This window comes from Necator americanus, chromosome X, assembly GCF_031761385.1.
Source record: "Necator americanus strain Aroian chromosome X, whole genome shotgun sequence".
NCBI classification, from domain to species: domain Eukaryota; kingdom Metazoa; phylum Nematoda; class Chromadorea; order Rhabditida; family Ancylostomatidae; genus Necator; species Necator americanus.
The window spans coordinates 31,855,312-31,875,192 of NC_087376.1; the positions used below are offsets into that span (position 1 = coordinate 31,855,312).

Here is a 19,881-nt window from a genome sequence, read left to right on the forward strand (position 1 = left end):
TGATCTACATATATAATTTTCTAATCTTTGCATCATTCCGTCCTTACTCAGAAAGTATTCTGAATGGATATGGGAATAAAAGATTAGTTAAAGTAAAGTTAGTTAATAGTAGTAAGTAGTAGTAATAATAGTAGTAACAATAGATTAGTTAATAAAAATTGTTAGAAGTTTTAGTCCTGAGAAATTCTCGGAATTAACTTAGAAATTTTGTTAAATTAGTGAACCCAAGATTATGTACGATTCTTTTTCACGCAAATCTTCAAGGGGTTCCTTCGGACTTTCAATTTTAGTACTAAAAATGTCTGTAAAAATTAAGGAGCCAGTTTTCATTGTTTTTTTTTGGAGAAAAAAAATAGGGCTACTCTCCTGTTATCCGTGTCACTGTTCATGCATGGCTGGAAAACAGCTGTGAAAGAATGCATCTGCTTACCATTTTTATTCATAATTAATTTTTTTTTTGCATGCAAACTTATTGCGTTCGACGTTGTTCAAGCAAAAATCCCCATCGTCATTCGAAAAATTCCGTTTCAAGCAAAAAAATTCTCAGGATTCCATCCTCAGTGCTGTGTAGTTGAACGATGAGTTCATTCAATCGACGAGTGCTTCAGGTAAATTTCCAGCTACGTAATCGATTTCTTTTACATCCATAATATGTTTCATCCTTGAAATCTCGGTGAAAGGGATTTCTAAGAGATAAACTCCTTTTTTAAGACATTTTTCTTCAAGCTGAAACCTTTACATGCAAAATGAGGTTAGCCTAAAAGCCATTCTTAAATGCTTCCAGTTATTATTAGAGTAGAAACATCCTCCTTAACCTTACTTGTCATCCTCATTACATAGAATAAGGTCCGCACATCATTCCTTAAATCCGCACATTGGCGTAGCTGTTCGAGTGAAGAGCTGTTGTTCAAAGAAAATATGTTTTAAGCGCCACAATTCAGTTATTTGGTTTTCTCGATTCTAACACTCAGACATGGAGAAAATAAAAAAAAAGAATCAAAATATTAATGAATTCCTAGTTTTTTACCGTATTCTTTGAAATGAATATGTTGCTCTCAATTTAATGACTATCGTTGAGGTGCAGCTTTATGTTTTCTTTGGAGAATTTTTAAAATAATTCTTAGTGCAATATGTTGTAAGTCTTCACGAATAGATGTCGGAGATTAGCTTACTTTTAGTTCGTAATTAGTTTCATCAAAATAACTTCAAAGAACAACATAAAGAAGACTTTGCAACTACTTTCTATGTGTATTCTGTTGAGTTCAAGACAGAATTCACCTCAGTTGTTGAGTTTCTTCAAATTCATCAACCAATAGCACCTCCATAGGGAGGGTAATTTCGATAGGAACGCCTGAGTTTGACATGTCGCTTGGAGACGTATTTTATATTTCATGAAATCCACACAAATCCAAGCATTTCGCTTGTGCTATTCGTCATTGCAATGCTCTTTCAATGCCGTTTCACTTAAGTATCTTGACTACACCTCTTATGCTCTCATTTCATGTGAATTTAAGAGGATTTTTGTCCTGATATTGAGAAGTTTTTAAAAAAATATTTAGCAAAATACTGGAGGTTTTTCCTATCATTTTTGATTAAACCAGTGAAAACGTCTTCAAAAATCCTGAAAACTCTTCTAAAACAGCATCATATTTCAGAAAAGGATCCATTTTTGAAATATTTTGATAACACTTTGTGTGTAGTATCAGTTTTACTGTTTTTTTTTTCGTAACTTCATTATACAACTAACTAGTACAAGTACAAGTATACTTACATCTAACTCCTGAGAAATCTTTTCCACAAAGTTAAATTTATGGAAAATTTAAGTTCCACATTTCTATCCATAACGTTGTCGAACATGTATATGAGGAATTGTCATAGTTTCTTTCGTTTTTTTTTTTTGTCAGAATAATCCAAATCTTGCATAAATTATGTAAAATTTGTTAAATGGTAAAATAAAATAAAAGTAATATTGACATAAAGGGAAAAAAAACATGACAATTTCCTGGTTGTGTTCTTTTAGCGGTCTAGAAACTTAGTTTAGAATCGACTTTCACACTAATGCAACCTAATAAACATAATTTTCATTAAAAAGTCTCAGCAAATCGTTTCTGTGCACTTGTCGTACGCTTGTATATTCTACCATGATTACTTCTTACAAATTGACCATAACCTTACAATTAAGTAACTTTGTTATCCGCACAGCTTATTATTTAGTTAAATGGCTTAGAGTTCTCAATCTCACTATGGATTTACCGTTTGACATTCTAGAAAATCCACCATTGTTATGATATGAGGTAAGGGATATTGGGTTCTGTTGTGTTTTCTGGATCAGAGATATGTTTTTTCTTGAAGTGAACAATATATGTCTCATCATTGTGGCTAACGTTTATCTGCTCATCTCAATTTCTCGTAAGCCATCTCTTATCTTGACAAGTGTGGTTCAATTATGATAGTTTACTGGATTTGTGTCAGCGATTTGTTTTCGGTCTACGGGTATCGGATGGTTCTTTGTTGTCTTGGGTATCTCTCCCATAAGACACGTTCACCACGGGCTAAACGTTACGCTTCATAGGCTCATCGAAAAAAAAAGAGGAAGAGAATGTCACCAGACAAGTCTCATCACAAAACATAAACACGAAAATTTTCTCACTCAAAAAACGAATGATGGTTTCATTCCTTTTCCTTTTCTTTTTTTCCTCTCGGATCCCGTTCGTTCATCTCATTTCCTTCTTCCCGATTGTCTCAACCACTTATGTTATGTTATATGTAATTATGTTGAGTTATGCGTTCATTGATCATTTTTGAATGTCCTAGAAAAAAGTCAAGAAGACTTCAATGATCCCGAGATTTGGCATATTACGGCCCTCTGTTCGTTCTAGTTTTCTTTGAAGAAATTCCCTTTTTTCCTCGTACTACCAAGAAAATGTTCCTAATCACTGTAGAAAATATTCTATCATTATTATTATTATTATTACATTCTTCTAAAATTATGCTTTACATTGTTCATTTCTCTTCGTTTTCTAAATCTGGTGCGAGGTAAGAAAAGAAAAACAAAGAAGAAAATTTCATTCAGCATAGAAATCTTCGAACATATATCTTTTGTTCTTAGGTGCCACCCTTCATTTCTATGAATTCTCAACATTTCTTTTTATTTCTCTCCGCCTTTCTTCAAGTAATCCTGTTGAGTGTACGTTCTCAATTCTATTACTTTTCACTCTTCGCCATTTGTGCTAGAAGAGCTTTGCGTAGGAGAGCTTTTAGAGATAAGAGTATCCAATTTTCCACGTTCGTCTGCAAGGAAATGTGCTTCTGGCGCTTAAAAACTTTTGATTATCCTTTGTTTCATTAACATCTGTAGGCATTTGCAGGAATACCTCGAGACAATAGTCTTTTTTTTTTGTTTAAATCGAGTTTAATGTTATATAATTGCCCACGTCAAGCGCCATTTGAACTAGCTATCTCTTCTCCTTAGTACTTTCTTCTTTCTTCTAAACTAACCACGCTATCAATAATGTGGTAAAATCTCACGTAAAATTAAAAAAATAACATATTCGCCTAAGTAACTAGGGTTTTCAGTTCACGGATTCAGACACAACTAATAATGAGTTTTTTTGGCACCCTTATCCTAGTGAGATGATAATTGGATAGAGATAAAATTGTCAGCTTACTCTTCTTTGGTGAATTCACTCATTCTTTTATAAGAACGAGAAAATTTGCAAAATCCCTTTTATCGTCGATTAACAAGATTTTTTCTCCCATAGAAAGTTCATGAAGTGCTTGACCGACTGAAAAAAAATGCATGTTGCTGTCTATGAATTACCCGTGGGACCATCAAATGTTTGAAGCGAAAAATCGTGCACTGAGAACAACACGACTAAGTCAGTTGTCGTGGACGACACCGCCCCATTTTTCATGCACCAACTAGTACGCGTCGACTTATTAGAAGTTGTGATGCACTTCCAGAAGATTCATTGTCTCTGTCGCTCAAGGCAAAATGTTAGAAGTTCATTTTTGTTTCCTTTTTTTCCGGAGCTTTAGCTGCTCGACTCTCTTTCTGCACTTAAAAATATCCAACAATTTCTTATTAGTACTATTTTTAGTGTTCTACGATGCTATACGATTCTGAAGACCATTCATTGTTTCTTACGCCGCGTGTTTGTTACTTCTCAGCTGCAAAAGGTGGAGCATCGAGACATATGATGGTTAATGGCAGTAGTCAGAGGTAAATATATACTTTTCAGACTATGGATAATAAAAACACGAAGAATAACGTAGCTCAGATGAATAAAAATAGTAGCATAGAGGGAAATAACGTTAATCATATATCATAGAAGACGCAGATTTTCCAGGATGGCGATAAAAATCAAGTGCAGCAACAACGAATTGTTTCGAGTATCGCCTGTGTATTGCATGTTAGAACCTGGAGGATCCCAACGTCTTCAGGTGAAGTTTTTTCCCTCCTAGGAAGAATAACAGACAATTGTTTATGGCTCTTTGTTAGGATTCGGTAGTATGCAAAAAGGATTACGATATCAATCAATTTTGCACTTAATCGCTTGAGTGTTATAATGTCTGGAGTGTAACGAAATTCAAGGATTATTTTGAGGATTAGAAATGTCGTCTCCTCAAGAATTGTTTCTTTTATGTCTGTGAACAATCGACATCTACGAATTTTTAGGTGCGACTTAAATCCAGCTTATCCTGACTTTTTGTTTCGGAGCGGTAAAGCTGTTAGCTTGATTTTTTTTGCATTTTCTGCCAAGTGTAGCTATTTTAGAGGACAACAATTTTTAAATTCTACGGTTCTTGACTGTTCACAAAAATTATAATTTTATGAATTATAATGGCTTAATTGCATTCCCGCTCACTTTTACTTAACCAATTCTTTAAGTTTTTTTTGAAGTAATCAGAAACTAAAGCTTTCAGCTATGATTATTTGTTACAGATTGTACGGGACCCAGGAGAGGCAAAAACGGACAAAATTGTTCTTCTGTACCGGTATACCACTCTTTCGAATCCACGTGATGTTTTCAGAGACTTAGAAAGCGATGACGGTATGCCTAAACAGTATAGCACTTTTCATTTTTCACTTATTATTTGTAAACGAATCTGTCTTTTAGCGACTCATAAAAAAGTGATTGCACTGGTGGCTCGCGACGACATCGATTTCACGTTGGCGCCGACGACAAATCTAAAATCTATTCTGAAAGCTTACCCACAATGTTAATGCTGACGGCTTAAGGAGGGTTCTTTTCTCTGGAAACAGAATAAAATTTTGTTTCGAGAGTTTTGACATTTTGATTTATTAATATAAATGGACATTTTTCCCACCATGGACTTCTCTCTCGTCACCGCTCAAGGATTGATAATTAAGAGAAAAAAAAGAAAATAGGAAAGAAGAAAGTTTTGACAAAAAGGAATATGATAACGCCGATGTGGAACTCGCAATTTTTTTGAAACCAACAAGCATTTACTAATTTCTTCCTTTAGCCCGGTTATTATGGATAACTTTTTCAACTCATGAAAAAAGAGAAAAAAAGGACTCTTCATGTGATGCTCTCACATAATTTTATTTCTGTTAATTTGAGAATTTGTTAAGAAAAAAGTGAACTAAGTTACGACGCAGGAAGTAAATGTGGCTAAAATATTTCTCACGTGTTAACATTTGTTTTGAGTTTTCCATCCGTCTTCTTCTTGTTGTTGTTTAAATATGGATAGCTCTCCATGGATCACTTAACACGCATCATTTTGTCTCCAACAACTCTTCATGGATTCCATGAACAAGCGTTTTTTATTTCAAACAAGACCATCTCTTTTTTTGAGCATTGGGAAGAACATGACTTGATCGTTGTCCTACTTGGCTTAATGACAGTATCAAGGGTACTGTAGCGTGAAAACACATCTTCTCAAGGACGAAAGTTCGTATAGTAGTTGCATACATCCTGATAATGTTAATAATCTTTCTAATACTAACTAATGGGTTCGATATACCGATATACTGTACTTCCATCATACCTTTACGGAACTGTTTCAAAGATCTGAGGAGGTTAATCATGGTGAAAACTACTCCTCCAGATGAGACATCCCTTCATTATTAACACCTACTCATCCTGAACTACTCACTTGCGAATAAATTCTGTTGAAATTTTTTATTTGAAGAGTCTTGTAATCTAGAGGATAAACTGATTAAACATCTTTTCCTTGATTTTTGTATCATCCAAATATACGTTGCCGAGATCAATCTCTACGTCACCCACTCGAGTTCCAAAGTTGACGATAATAGTTTCTGGGACCTGAAATGTGGAATAGGTTTAGAAATGGGACAAGAAAACAGAGGTAAAGAAGAACTGAGACTTTTCTACAAGTCCTCTTTTTTTTTGAAGCTCGATGTCGTGCATTGTGTTTCTCACATTTTCTTTCCTGTTTTCTTTTCTAATGAAAGAGAAAAATGTAGAAAACAGTGATTCGGAACATAAATCCACAGAACTTCCCTCTTTTATGGTTTCGTTTTATTATGTAGTCCTTACTTGTGTTAAAAATCACACAGTAACGAAATTGACATTGTAAATATTACGGCGAGCAAAAACATGATTTTTTTTTGCTAGTTTCTATTTTTTGTGCGCTATTTAATTTACCACTTTTCAATCTTTGTACAAAATTGAAGGATGGAGGTCCTTGGGGACTGGAAAAAGAAGGTTAGAGAAGACCTTTGGAAAAGGAAAAAAAAACGCTAACCTCACGGCATGTGTGCATAATTTCAAGGTAAGGAGTGAAACCAAACGCTTCATCTTCCGTTCCTTTGATTTCAAAATCATCATAGACCCTTACTTGTTTCCACTTCAAAAGATCGTCGTGAAAGCCTTAGGGAAGAATGATTGGTTTCTGATTCCAACGTTCGAACAACTGTACAAGTAATTCTTACTGTCACGTTCCATCAGTTTAACAAACACCGGGAGTCTTTTGTCGTCATCGCATTCGAATACACCTCTTACAGTAATACTGTGTGCGTTTGCAGCAACGACCAGAGCAAGAGCAATGAGAATGTTGACAAACATACTTCTACTAAATAAATGGAAAAGAAAATAACAAAAAAAAACTTAGAAAGTACTGCCTCATCAACAGTCATTGCTAGCAGTAGACTGTACTATTGAAGCAGATTTTCAAAAGTAAAAAGAATTTTAGACCCCATAGTTATAAAAAAGTCAAAAGAATTTTGGTTCCCACTAATTTTCGTTTAACTGGTACACCTACGAAGTGCTCCAAATCTATACTAGCCCAATTAGCCTAAAAGTAATTAAATATGTTGCGGTGAGATGAAGAATTAATTTTGAATGAATTTTAATTATTTTTCTTAATAATTATAGGACTGGTTCAAAGAGTTGGAACCTCTGGATATGGTAAACAATTTAACTGATATATTAAGGAAAAAAATGAAGGTGAAAGAGAACGGAACTCGTTGCGGATTTCGTTCGTACCTTTACATATTATATAGTATCCATATGTTTTCAATGAGTCAACAACCACTAAAGTGCTAGAAGACAAAACAGTAAGTGAATTTCTTTGAACGTCACTAACAAATATCTAGGAAATATTTTGAGAGATCTATAAATTGTTTTGTCTTCGGTCTGTTAGTGTTTAGTTAAACACCGTTCATGTAGAATATATATAGTGATTTTCAAAAAATGCTTCACATTCAACTTTTTGTTCCCTATCTCAACTTTTCCCCTCCTCTTGTCTTGAAGTCAACGTTTCTGCAGTTCAAAAATTCATATTTTTCTTCGATTAGCTATGAAATTCTGAAAAAAAGATTTCATTTCTTGTCCTGTGAGAACACTACCGTTACACTTTGCTTTTAAGGAATGTTTGCTGCAATTCCATTTGTTTTTGCTCTGGTTGTAAGTGTTGGCGCATATGAAGTTACAATAAGAGGATTTTTCATGTGTGATAGAGATAATCAAACGCCGATATTTGTCGAACTAATGACACTCAACGGTACGTTATCGTGAAAGAAAATCCTTGCCTCAATTGAAGTCTAATGATGTTCCTCAAGCATTCAAAGACGATCAACTGAGCTGGGTGAACACTCCAGTGTACAAAACGTTTGTTATCAAAGGAAAGAAGGATGACTTTTTCGGATTTAAGCCGTACCTGAAGGTTATGCATAGATGTCGTGGTGTAAGTTTTTTTTTGTTTTTTGCTTTGAGAAAGGATTTTTTTTTCGTTCTTCTTCCTTCAAGAGCAAAAACGCTCCAAATTTCGTTGGCCAACGTCTCTTTCAAGGTTTTGTACTATCTTAAATAGAGAGATTAAGAAAAAAACAAGGATTAGGAGTGAAATCCATGATTAGATAACCGCCTTAATTTCTGTTATTCTTATTACTAAATCGCTAAGGGGGCACTCAAGTATGAATGTGAGATTTTCAAAAAATGAGAATGATAATGTGCAAAATCGGTGATGTTTGACTCTCATTGAGTTCCGAAATTCAGTTCGATGAAACAATCTACGTGAATCTCCCGCGCCAAAGAAAAGACGCCTTCATCGATCTTGGAATGGTAGATCTGGATGATCCAGAGACTAGAGATTCCGTTAATTCGAAGTATCTTTGAATCTCCAATAAATATTTGAATCAAGAGTTAGACATTACAAGACTGTTACTGTAGTAATCTAAATGGTTGCAAATGTCCATAGTGGAGCCAGTATGGTACTGCACTAAACCTAATATGATGGCTTTACAAAATTTCGGAGGTGAAGTGCTCGAATATTTACATAACATCAAGAGTTGAATTTGTATACTCCATAAAATACATGATTTATCAATTTATTTATTATCCCCCCTTGTGGCAGAAGAATGACAACAAAACCTAGGAATTTACTGACGGAGTACTATTTTCACAGAACAGTACACAAGCGCAATTTTCTAAAGTTCACAGTAGAACGGAAACTGTGGGCAGTTAAATAAAACAAGATATCCAAGAAAAGAAATGGAGCCTGAATGGAAGAGGAGCAGAGAGGAGGAACGGCAAAAAAAAAACTTTAGCGATTTCACAGATTTAATAGTTATTTGAAAGATTACAATTAAATTAAAGTCAGATTGCTGGGAAAGCATAGCGGTGGCAAAATAGGTGGTCCCATAATCTGTAGTAAATCCCCACAGCAGGGAGTTACCCTGACAACGACTTTTTTTGCAGTTCAGGAAGGTTCCACTGTGGAGTGAATCATCCCCTGATATTGGAGATCACTACCTTTAGATCTGTGAGCACGGTGTAGCATATCATTGCCATTTTCGGCTACTTTCGGCTTTATATTAAACTAGTACGGCGAGGGAAGAGGAGAAAATATACGAGACTCCTGTTCACATGACTACCCTCGTTTTGCGTAACGTTACAATACAGTATGATTTTCGTAACCGCTAAGAATAGCTGGACGCTTCGGGCGGCCACCAAACCATGACCACCCACTGCGCAGTCGTGCGCCTACGTGACCACCTGCACAGAATCCATTCAGAAAATCGATCTATTTTGATCTATGATTTGTTTCAGATCAAAACGAAGTTAACAAAGGTGCCATATCCCATAAAGTTAAGGATCATAATTAATTACAATATATTATATGATTGTCTATATACTATATAATTAATATATATTAATAATCCATAATAACGGGAAGGAAGTCGCAAATGTGTACGTCAAATATGGAGAATTGGCTTGGAGCTGATGTATTGATCAACATTGTGGCAATGCAGCCATAAGTGCGGTGGATCAAAAAATTCTGATATGTTTTGGATGAACTGTTCGGGAAACAATACTTGTTGTGCTGTTTTTTCATCCAATATCAAAAGATTTCCACGTAAACAACAGCAGGTGTCAACCAAATTTTGCAGAAATGATAACAATTTTGAATTTTCAACTGCCTTTTTTTTTGTTGAAGTTGAAGTTGAGTTGAAACATTTATCTCTCCTTTTATCTTTAACCTTCCTTCCTTTCTAGTAAAAGACTTTCGTGTCTTTTTATGAGGTGTCACAGAAGTGGAAGAAAAAGAAAATTATTGATTTCCTACAAGCAAAAATTTAAATGAGGAAATTGAAGTCCTTGACACCACACATGAATTCGAATACAGTGTTTATCTCGTATATTTGAGAAACATTACCAGCCAATAAATATTAGCCATATTGTTAAATATTATTATCATATTATTAGACCATTAGAAAGTAAAACACTTCTGAAACCATAGAACATAGAAAGAATTTCTATTGACATGCAAAGAAATTCCAATTTCTCACTCATGAGATGACTAAGATAGTTCTACGTCTCCTGACGTTCTGGAGATGAGTCCACAAACTATGTTACAACATAAACGTTAGCCTATGACATTTCCAGAAACACAATAATTATTTTGTCTGCTTTTCACAATGTTTTGTGACTCGCTGAGAACGCTAGAGTGAATGATAATACATAGTATTATTAAAAACCTTATCAATATCTTAGTCCTTGTCTTTCAATTTTTGTAGTAATTGATACTATAGACTTATGTAACTTTTCCAGGAGTCTTAGTTGAACGCTGTTTGCAAAAGTTAATTGTAGCTTTTGTTGTCGAACCGAAGCTAGATTTTGTATCCGAGATCCAGAAGAACTTTGTTTTGTTCCTAGTGACATAATTTAGTTTCTTTCACTGCTTCTTTTTGCTTATATCAGAAAAAAAAACTATCATCGTCAACTTTGGACTTATCAAGGATTTCTTGGATATCGTCATCAGTAATTTGATCCTGTCACATCCAGAAGCAAAGAAAACATTGAATAAATTCGATACATTACTTACGAAGTAGAAAAACATATCTATTGATAATGTAATGTGACCGCGGTGAGTTACTCCTAGATACTAACTCCGTAAAAAAATATCCAACAAATAAGAAATCTGAAATTTTAATATCTGCTTCTGGCTTAGCTCTGGAAGTGTTGTTCGTTTCATAACAACCTATTCTATCTTACTTTGTAGAGAATGGAAGAGCTTTCTGTGTGGAATACTGCACAATGGATCTAGATTACCTTTCCTGAATCCGAATAAAGAGGAAAATTCACTCATTACCCACAAACTGCAGACTTACAATTTTAATGGAAGTGTGAAACATTAAAAATTTCTAAGAAAAATGTATTTGCTATATTTGACATAAATGAACTATTTCCAAGTCCTCTCTTCTTGAAACCTTGGCATTTGAGAGTGTATTTATGTTTTCTTCTTATCCCAACGAGGTTTGAGTGAAACTTTTTTACTGGCCTGACGTTTCGACAAACTCGTCTTTTTCAAAGGCCGCTTTCACCGGCTAGCAGGGTTGGCAGACCACAGCGTTATTAAAGATTGTCACCAAGGCAAAAGTGAAAAAAGTTTTACCCAAACCTTGTTGGTATAACAAGAAAACATAAATAAATGAACTGTTTACTGAAAGTCATCTGGAATAGGCATTCAAAGCATGTTACTAAGCGCTCATCAAGGCTTATCAGCTGAAAGTCCTTCAGCTGTACGCTAACGGTGATAAATACCGTTATCACTAGATCGACTTCCTGTGTGCCTTTCCTACTTTCCTTCCCTTTTGCCTTCCTTTCATACACTTGCAAATCATCACATGGCTACCACAACACATCCATCGACGAACGACGAAAGTGGAAATGACGCTGACGACAGCGAAGGTAATATACATCCTCATAACTCATTCTGTGCTATCTAACGAATATTTCTTGTGATTTGTATAAGTAGAGCAATTCAAAAGCCCCGAAAGTTTGTTGAATGCGGGGAGAGAAAACAGAGTGATAGGTAGACAATCTCGGGTGGGAGACAAGAAAAGTTTCAGGATAAATGCTGACATTTTAGGATGCGTGAAACCGAGGGACTTCTTTTTTACTTTGTCCACTAAAACATGCTTTCAGAATATGATGACGAAGGGAATGATGATGCCATACAGAATATTTATCTACACATTTGCAACGAGGAAGGTCGGGAGTTCACCGGAGTCACTACATTTCATGGAATGGTTAGTTCAGAAAAATGCTCAGATTATTCAGATACCATGTCGGTTCGATACATTCACTCTTTGCGATTCAAGTTCTATAATTTCATTTGTCTCACAAAAGTATTAAAGAAGTTTTAAAAAATAACAAGAAAATGTAGTTGTCACAAAAAGAACAGAACCGTTTTGATTCTTCATCGTACTTCTAAGTTGATAAATATTCGATTTAATATTTGATTTTGATTTGATTTGATTTTTCGTTATTGATGATATTCGATTTCATTCCCAATTGATTAAATCTGAACTTAATTCGAATAGAAACATTACTAATAACTGATTTCATTTCAGATTCGACTTTTCACATCAAGAACGTGGACGTCGTTGATATTTTGGGTTCTGGTCTTATCGACTTGTTTAGTATTTTTTATGATATTTGTGAGTTTGTGAGTTCTTTAAGAAAAACTACGCCAGCTTTCGCTTGAAATTATTTCAAATGATTCTGTTAAGGAAAGAGTCACTTGAATAGTTTTAGAAATAAACTCTTATCTTACTTCTTACAAAACTTCCCTCATTCACTTTGATCTCTTTAGCTCTTCCTTTTTGATTCTTTTCTAAGATTTATTTTTTGTTTCCAAATATTTTTCAAAATCGAAAACAAGGGAAATCTTTTCAGAGTGGATATATTTTGTCTAGTTACGCAAAAGCAGCTACTTTTATGCGCCGATATTCTGAAGCGTATAGCGTTGAACAAGTTTCATTATTAATATGTGGATCTCCAATGTAAGTTTACTGCAGGTTTTTTTTTATTTACTAAGATTCTTCTGATATTATGTTTACTCCTAAAGAACGCAACGTATTTAGGATCCTCGATACTCATGAAATTCGCACAATTCCCACGTTCTCCACATTGTACAGAAAGGAGACCTGTTTAGAATTAAATACTAACACTTCCAGAAACCGATTGATTATCGATATTAGGGGAGGTAAGATATTTTTAACCTTTGTCCAAAGAATGACGCGCAAAAATTTCTTTTTTTTTTGAAGATTTGTCATCATCTGAAGTGTATTTATCGATTTCTGCGCCTGCTGTTGATTCGTCATCAAGGATTTTTCTAAGGAATCAGCATCATCACCACATTTTTGTTGAGGCATCTCAAGTGGGCAAGTGTGTAATCACTTTCTTTGTAAACATGAACTAAAAATAATAAATTTTTGTGGATTAGAGAAGTAAACTTCCTCAAATGTGAGGCACAGACAATCTCGCCAAAGTTGTAATTAAGATTACCCGCTTGAATACTACTCGCGCTCACTGCGTAGCTGACCCATCGGATTTGAAGTGGATTCAAAAAGCTCGGCAATTTCTTCCGGACGACAAAACTTACACAGTTAAGGTGACAGTAAAGACTAACAACGGTACAATTTAAGCACTAACTCACTGTTCGCATGTTGCAGTTATGCGAACGCATGAGAATTATGGAATGGTCCCTCAGGGAAAGACAGTGCGTTGCAGGCGACCTCAGTAGCCAAGATGAGGTACCAAAGTGTGAAAGTGGTTCTTTGGTGCCGTCCGGAGAATTGTACAAAGGTGAGGATCAAACCATTGGAGCTTGCCATTATTACGTATATATTTTTTTATTGTATTGTGTACTTTTGGAAAATGTAGTTGAGGGAGAGGGATTCAGCCTGCGCTCTTTGATTTTCTGGATGTAAATAACTAAGGCAATCTAGGACATAAGGATTGGTCTTAGAGGATCTATGACATGTAAGCTAAAGTTGCTAAGAGAAAAATGCAAGATAGAGCGTCTAGAAATAAGTGGCGTGGTCGAGTGCTCTCCCCCTCCCCTTCCTAACTACATTTTCCTCGTATTTTTTACATAATATGTGAACTAGATGTGTTAGTTCTTCATCCCAGAAATTTTCTTCTGGTTCTTTGTTTTTTTTTGCGGCATTTTTTTGGAGGAAAAAGAAGGAGTGACTGAAATAAGTGAAAGTATAGTTAGCACATAAGCTAATCTTACAGAGTGTAAGCGAATAGGTAACCAAGAAAAAAAAAACTAGCAAGCCTTCGATCGATCGAATGAGAAGAAATATTAGATACAGTAAATAAGTAGATAAAATCAATCAATAAATGAAGTCAGTAAATTTCAGAATTTTTATGTCACCCTCCTTGCAACGAAATGGAATGGCAAATCACCTCATCATACTCACGATTGCGTTCTGCAACAAAGATCTCTATTGAGTTCAGCCGAACAAAAGATGTACTGATAGAAGTCCGAAAAATGGCTGTCACTGATGTTTTATGTGAGAATAATTTTCCAAAAAAAAAGAATTTTATTCCATAAATTTACCTCATCTCTATGTTTTACATGAATCTATCTCACTTTTAGGCCTTCTACAAAAATTTGAGAAGTTTCACTTTTATTAATTCCAGCATCGATCGGTGGAGGTACTTCACTGTTTCTTGGATGCAGTTGTGTAACATTAATGGAAACGTTCATCTTTTTGCTTAAACTTGTTCTTCAATCCATACATAATGATGTTTATAATGGAGTTAATGTTAAAGATGGTAAGAAAATTTTGAAATTTAACATGTGTCTTATGCAGAGCAGAAAACGTAGGAATTTTGGAAGTTCTGGATAGCTCGATGAGTTTCAGGTGATGGCGTTCAAAGTAGTGTGGAGGCAAAGGCATCAAATGTGAAGCTGATTTTAAACACTAGCGGTGAATTGCTTTCTTCAGAACTCTTTAAACTTCTAATTATATTTATTTCTTATATCTGTCCATATATATATATATATATATATATATATATATATATATATATATATAATACTTATATGATTATATCAAGACGAACTATTGTCTTTTTTTTTGTTTATTTCTTAAGATTAGTTCTAGTCATGTCAGGATTCGACGTGAAGGAGGTGGAAGATGTTATCGCCGACCCCACAAGCATGCAATCTCCACCACGAAAATCGATCCATTGTGCTAGGTAAGAATGAGTTTTCAGACCTCTCTCATATCTTTGTCTAATTCATAGCTATTGATTTTATTCCCGGACATTTTTCTGCTCTCTTGTAGAGTCCTGAAATCTGAAGAGATCGATGAAAATAATGCTCGTAAACGTCTGTATAGGCCACACCCGCCTTCTCTGTCGGAGCTAAAAACCAGGTTAAATACTTAGTTACTCATGTAATCTTTGCGTGTAATCGAGTTATTTACCAACATGTTATTAAGGATTTTGTTTTCAGCAATACATTCAATGAACTCAACACTCATAATATTGGTGAGTATGTTTTCGTTTATTTTTTTCTCAGTGAATTGTGTTGTTCTGTCGTGCAACCTGCTCAGTTTTTTTTTTGTTGAAACCATGTTAAGGGATAATGCTCCTGTTTAGAACGGTCATTGAAGAACCTCCCATTAAGTCAGAGACTAACATTTGATGGATCAATGGATAGGCGTCGCCTAAGAAGACAGAGTGCCATAGAGATCTCTGACGAGAAGCTTGATCAGGTTGGTTTCTCATTTTTTTTCCTAGGGTACATCTATTCGATGTATATTAAAAATACTAATATGTCATGTTATGCGTTAAAGGGATCACCGCACGAATCTGAGGTGGTACGGATTTCAGGTGGAGAGTTCCTATACAGGATCGTAGATTATGAAGAGAAGGGTGATTCCGTCCATTTCTTCCTGATTGGCGAAAAAACGGCCCGGAAGATACGGTTTCGGGCGTTCTGGCGCACTTTTTCTTACAAGGAGTTCGATTCGAGCGCGCTAGCCATGTGCACGCGCCGCATCTTCCCGGCCGTTTTTTACGGCAATTAGGAAGAAATTTACGGGATCACCCCCCTCTCCATAATCTACTATCCCGTATAAGAATACTCCACTTGAAATCCCCACCACCTCAGATTCGTGGGGTGATGCCTTTAATGCGAGGGTGTAGTGCAATGGGTAAGAGGTTCGTCTGTAACTGCACGATCGATCGATGGTTCGAAGATGCCATGGTGCCAATAAGGTTTTTTATCCCTACGGACTCGATAGATTGATAACAAATTCGTCTGTGAGGATTAAAACACTGATCTGACGTATTAGCTCTCCGTACAGGTCATTATGAGGGTAAAAACTACTACTTTCGTAAATATCAAACGAATTCTACATTGAAATCGATCGCGTAGGGATGTCTGCTGATTTTCATTACTATTTGGGGTGATTGGTAGAACAGAAAGGCTCACTACTTGGTGGATGCCTCCAAACTTTATATGAATTTTATATTTTTCTTAAACTATTTTATTTGATATTTTGCACTTATTCATAAGATTTCTGATTTGAACTCATCTCAAAAACTGCGTTGCTGGAGTGAAGAAATAGCTAGTGCTCAGATTTGTGCAGTATTTTTTTTTTGCTGAGAAAGCATAGGCTTGCAGCGAATCCATAAGCTTATTCCTAATCAATTGAACATAATGGAAAAACAAATATTTTCATTTTTTTTTTATTTTCAGTACCTCAGTGAACCGTCGAACACACAGTCGTTCTATGATGACTTCAGCAGAAAACATCCTGCTAGAGTAAAGGGTAAGTAAAATAAGAGATTCTTGGTAATTATTCTTTTTCTTTCTAATGGTACGAAGCAGTATTTCAAAAAAAAAAAACTCGATGAGAGTTTATCGTTTGCTTTTTTCTCATTAAAACACTCATTTTTGGGTGAAATTCATATATTTACTCTGTACAGTACGCCGTATATCGAGTGTGACATCACGAGGATCAGCGACAAGTTCACATACAAATGTCCATCTTGTTGAACATCCACGTCGTCGAAGTCAGATCTACAACAAATTTATGGCGATGAATGATTTTTGAATTTTTATTTGTATTAATATTGGAAAACCTAAAACAACTTATTGTAATTAAGCGTATTATATGAAAACTATAAAGTCTCCACAAAATTCGATGTACTTTCTTCTTCAGCAAAAAAAAAAGAACACAAAAGAAAGTGAGAATTCTCTTGTTGTGGAGAGAAATAATCGTGAAATCTCCTCACCACGTCTTCCTTATTTCCATAACGACAAAATGGGGCTACAACCTGTAGTGACTGTCCTACCTAAAGATCCTTTTGTTGCCAGTTTAAAATTCCAACGGTAATACACTTTTTTTACTAGAAAATTGTAAGCGTGTGCACCACTACAGCCGGATCTTTCCGAGAATGTCTAGGATAAAGATGAAATCCGTTGATAAGTCTCTATAGGTGGACAGGAAGCCAAAAGATTCCATTATGAAGGATTTTTAGTGGAACCAAAATTATAGCAAACACAAGAATGCAAAAAGGAGAAGTTTATTCAAAAAATTCGAAGAAACTTGAAAAATTCCACGGAGAAGTGAACCATTACGATTTGCTGAAATTTTCTCTCGACATAGGATGAGAAACCTGATTTTAAACGTTAGAAAGAAGTGTTCAAAAATTCACAGGGAGGGAAATTCAAAACGAGTTTTTTTTTAATGCAGTTTTTATTGTTTGCTTAGAGGAATGACCTTGTCAACATATTTGTTCTTTTCTTAACCATACCCTTTATGAGATTTTCATAAGAATTTGTGGAATGTTTTGTATATTATATCATATATAATCGTATTATGTATTTATTATATATTATCGTACTATATATATATATATATATATTTACTATATATTACATACTAGTGTATCTGTGTATTAAATATGCTTATTTCCGTATTTTAATACCTTGAAAAGGTTGCTATGATAGGAGAAGTGAGAAACATACCTTAAATTCTTACTCAGCTGTCCTCAATAAATTTATCGAAAATGTAGAATAGATGAATAGAAAGTTATGCGCAGCAAATCGCGTACCCATCTAACAAGAGCACAGATTGAATACGGATTTGCTACACATAACTCTATTTCCTTAGTTTTTAATAGGAATCAGCTAGAAAATCATTTCGGAGCTAATAGTTTGTGAAGGCCACAGCTGTGCGCACAGCGGTCAGGAGAAGAACTCAACTGAAGAGCCACTGTCAGATGAGTCATCGTTGTGGTATTCAACACAGACCACCGAGTCATTTAAAGAGGAAAAAGTGTCTTCAGATGTTAGCTGACGATACGTCGCGCACAGCTGCACAGTGAAATCGATATTTCTTGGAATTTGAAATTCTGTGAAAATATTGTTTGAGCACGTTATAATTCAAATACGTTGACCCAAGAAACATATTATATGAATTAGTTTGATCGGATCGAACTTCTGTCATTTACCTGTTCGAAACTGAAATTTTAGATTTGTCGAAGAAAAATTCTGAGATCATAAAAAAAGTCTTCAAATCGTTTTCCATGCAACAGTTTGCTGCATCGAATGCTCCAGAAGAATGTTTGAGAGCTGAACTCCAGGCAGCTCACTTGATCCTAAATTAACTCCACTAAAGAGAAGATATCCAGTGTTTTGAGTTTGAGTGACACCTACTGTATTGATACGAATACCGCTATTTGAAATCTCTCTGACGATCAACGATCCGGAGCATCAGAAGTCCCGTCGAGGTGTGACGAAGGAAGCCGATCATTTCCTCTTGAGTGGAAATTGTTAGTGTACGTTGTACTCAAAAAAAAAGCACGAATTCGAAATACGTCTGGACTCTGTATCTGTGTAAACTGCGGAAATAATGACGGAGGAATGAGGGAGGAAAATTAAAGAATTCGAATCAGCTCGGTTCATTTTGAGAAAAGAGGTGTTCAACACTTTAAAGCATACTTTTACGAAAACGTCAAGTTTACGGTAAATCCCTTCTTGTGCGATATACTGGTTCCGCAACCGAACTTGGATTTCAAGTGGTTGGATTCAATAATCACACGGTTCTGATCTATGAGAAGTGTATAGCTGTCGACTACGGTAACATGCATATGAAAAGAGCAGCTCTGTTGAATTTTTTTTAATAATGAAGGAAATAATAATGCAACTAAGGAGGAAAAATTAAGCAATTAATTATCATTAACATTATTATTTTCGCAATTCGTCATTATAAACATTGAATATGGTTAAACTTATCCAGTGAACAGGAACAGGTAAAAACCGCGCCGCATCATTGTAACACCGGGAATGATGGGATTTCAGCCTGATGGTAGTTAAGCGAAGATTTCGTTACGTAGACGTCTACTGAATACCCGCTGAAATCAGATCGGGACACAGGGTGAAGATCGAGTCCTTGACTGAAATATATTAATTCCCCAGTTTACTATTTAGTAATACAAATCTTGTACAAACAATAATTATTTAATATTTATTTATGTGCTGTTCAAGATTTCCTGACAGAATCAAAAATAGTTATGAAAGCACTCACTAAAAATATCGAAACAATTTCTTATAAGCCGGCGCCTAAATGGAGATCGTAGTACAACCCGTTTAAGGATGAAATGTTAGTAAAACAAGAAAGTTGATTGAAAATAGGCAATTTACAACGCTTCACGTAAAACTACACAGCGAACAAAAAAAAGCAGCCGATCCTTTACTACAAGTTTATACGAATGAGGGACAGAAGAGATATACTCATATAAAAGCGAGGGACTCGATGATGTACAGCTCAACAGGTACTGTTCAATCAATATGTACGTACAACTTTTCAAGGATAATTGGAATAGTTACTGCGATTTGGCTAACAACTTAAATGACCACAGAAAGACACGTTTTAGTCTGGCAGAAGAAGAAAAGAAAGAAAGGAAGAAAGAGATAAAGAAAGAAAGATGATCCGGAGCGCGCATCCTATCAAATTCCAATAAGTATCGGAATAAGCGCAGTGCGACTCCGGTTGGTACAAAATAAATGAGGGAATTTGAGGCAAAGACAACAGGAGCGTGCGCTCCCGACGCGTTCACACAGTCGAACATA

General features: G+C 35.3%; 4 protein-coding genes across 6 annotated transcripts; 3 read left to right on the forward strand and 1 right to left on the reverse strand.

Moving 5' to 3' along the window:
* Nucleotides 1–578: 578 nt before the first annotated feature.
* On the forward strand, nucleotides 579–5,227 carry RB195_026090 (uncharacterized protein; the record flags this gene model as incomplete). 2 transcript variants are annotated; one of them, XM_064214500.1, is made up of 5 exons in its annotated part: nucleotides 579–608; nucleotides 4,101–4,222; nucleotides 4,350–4,443; nucleotides 4,946–5,054; nucleotides 5,121–5,227. In XM_064214500.1, 5 exons carry the CDS (start codon nucleotides 579–581, stop codon nucleotides 5,225–5,227), a joined length of 462 nt encoding a protein of 153 aa, XP_064070380.1. The 2 variants fall into 2 exon arrangements, with proteins under 2 accessions (XP_064070380.1, XP_064070381.1); XM_064214499.1 differs by lacking the exon at nucleotides 579–608 and adding an exon at nucleotides 3,913–3,996.
* Nucleotides 5,228–6,170: 943 nt separating this feature from the next.
* On the reverse strand, nucleotides 6,171–7,055 carry RB195_026091 (uncharacterized protein; the record flags this gene model as incomplete). Its single annotated transcript, XM_013445484.2, has 3 exons — nucleotides 6,171–6,293; nucleotides 6,736–6,860; nucleotides 6,923–7,055. 3 exons carry the CDS (start codon nucleotides 7,053–7,055, stop codon nucleotides 6,171–6,173), a joined length of 381 nt encoding a protein of 126 aa, XP_013300938.2.
* Nucleotides 7,056–7,859: 804 nt separating this feature from the next.
* RB195_026092 (uncharacterized protein) lies at nucleotides 7,860–8,606 on the forward strand (the record flags this gene model as incomplete). Its single annotated transcript, XM_064214501.1, has 3 exons — nucleotides 7,860–7,992; nucleotides 8,051–8,175; nucleotides 8,487–8,606. The coding sequence occupies 3 exons, from the start codon at nucleotides 7,860–7,862 to the stop codon at nucleotides 8,604–8,606; spliced, it is 378 nt and encodes a 125-aa protein (XP_064070382.1).
* Nucleotides 8,607–11,617: 3,011 nt separating this feature from the next.
* RB195_026093 (uncharacterized protein) lies at nucleotides 11,618–16,858 on the forward strand (the record flags this gene model as incomplete). Of its 2 annotated transcripts, XM_064214503.1 has the most annotated exons (18): nucleotides 11,618–11,681; nucleotides 11,919–12,022; nucleotides 12,347–12,433; nucleotides 12,672–12,778; nucleotides 12,860–12,981; nucleotides 13,043–13,094; nucleotides 13,157–13,163; nucleotides 13,279–13,389; nucleotides 13,451–13,583; nucleotides 14,147–14,299; nucleotides 14,430–14,564; nucleotides 14,654–14,719; nucleotides 14,906–14,990; nucleotides 15,080–15,169; nucleotides 15,250–15,284; nucleotides 15,396–15,511; nucleotides 16,501–16,573; nucleotides 16,731–16,858. In XM_064214503.1, the coding sequence occupies 18 exons, from the start codon at nucleotides 11,618–11,620 to the stop codon at nucleotides 16,856–16,858; spliced, it is 1,668 nt and encodes a 555-aa protein (XP_064070383.1). The 2 variants fall into 2 exon arrangements, with proteins under 2 accessions (XP_064070383.1, XP_064070384.1); XM_064214502.1 differs by lacking the exons at nucleotides 12,347–12,433; nucleotides 13,157–13,163 and having other exon boundaries at nucleotides 13,043–13,155.
* Nucleotides 16,859–19,881: the final 3,023 nt, after the last annotated feature.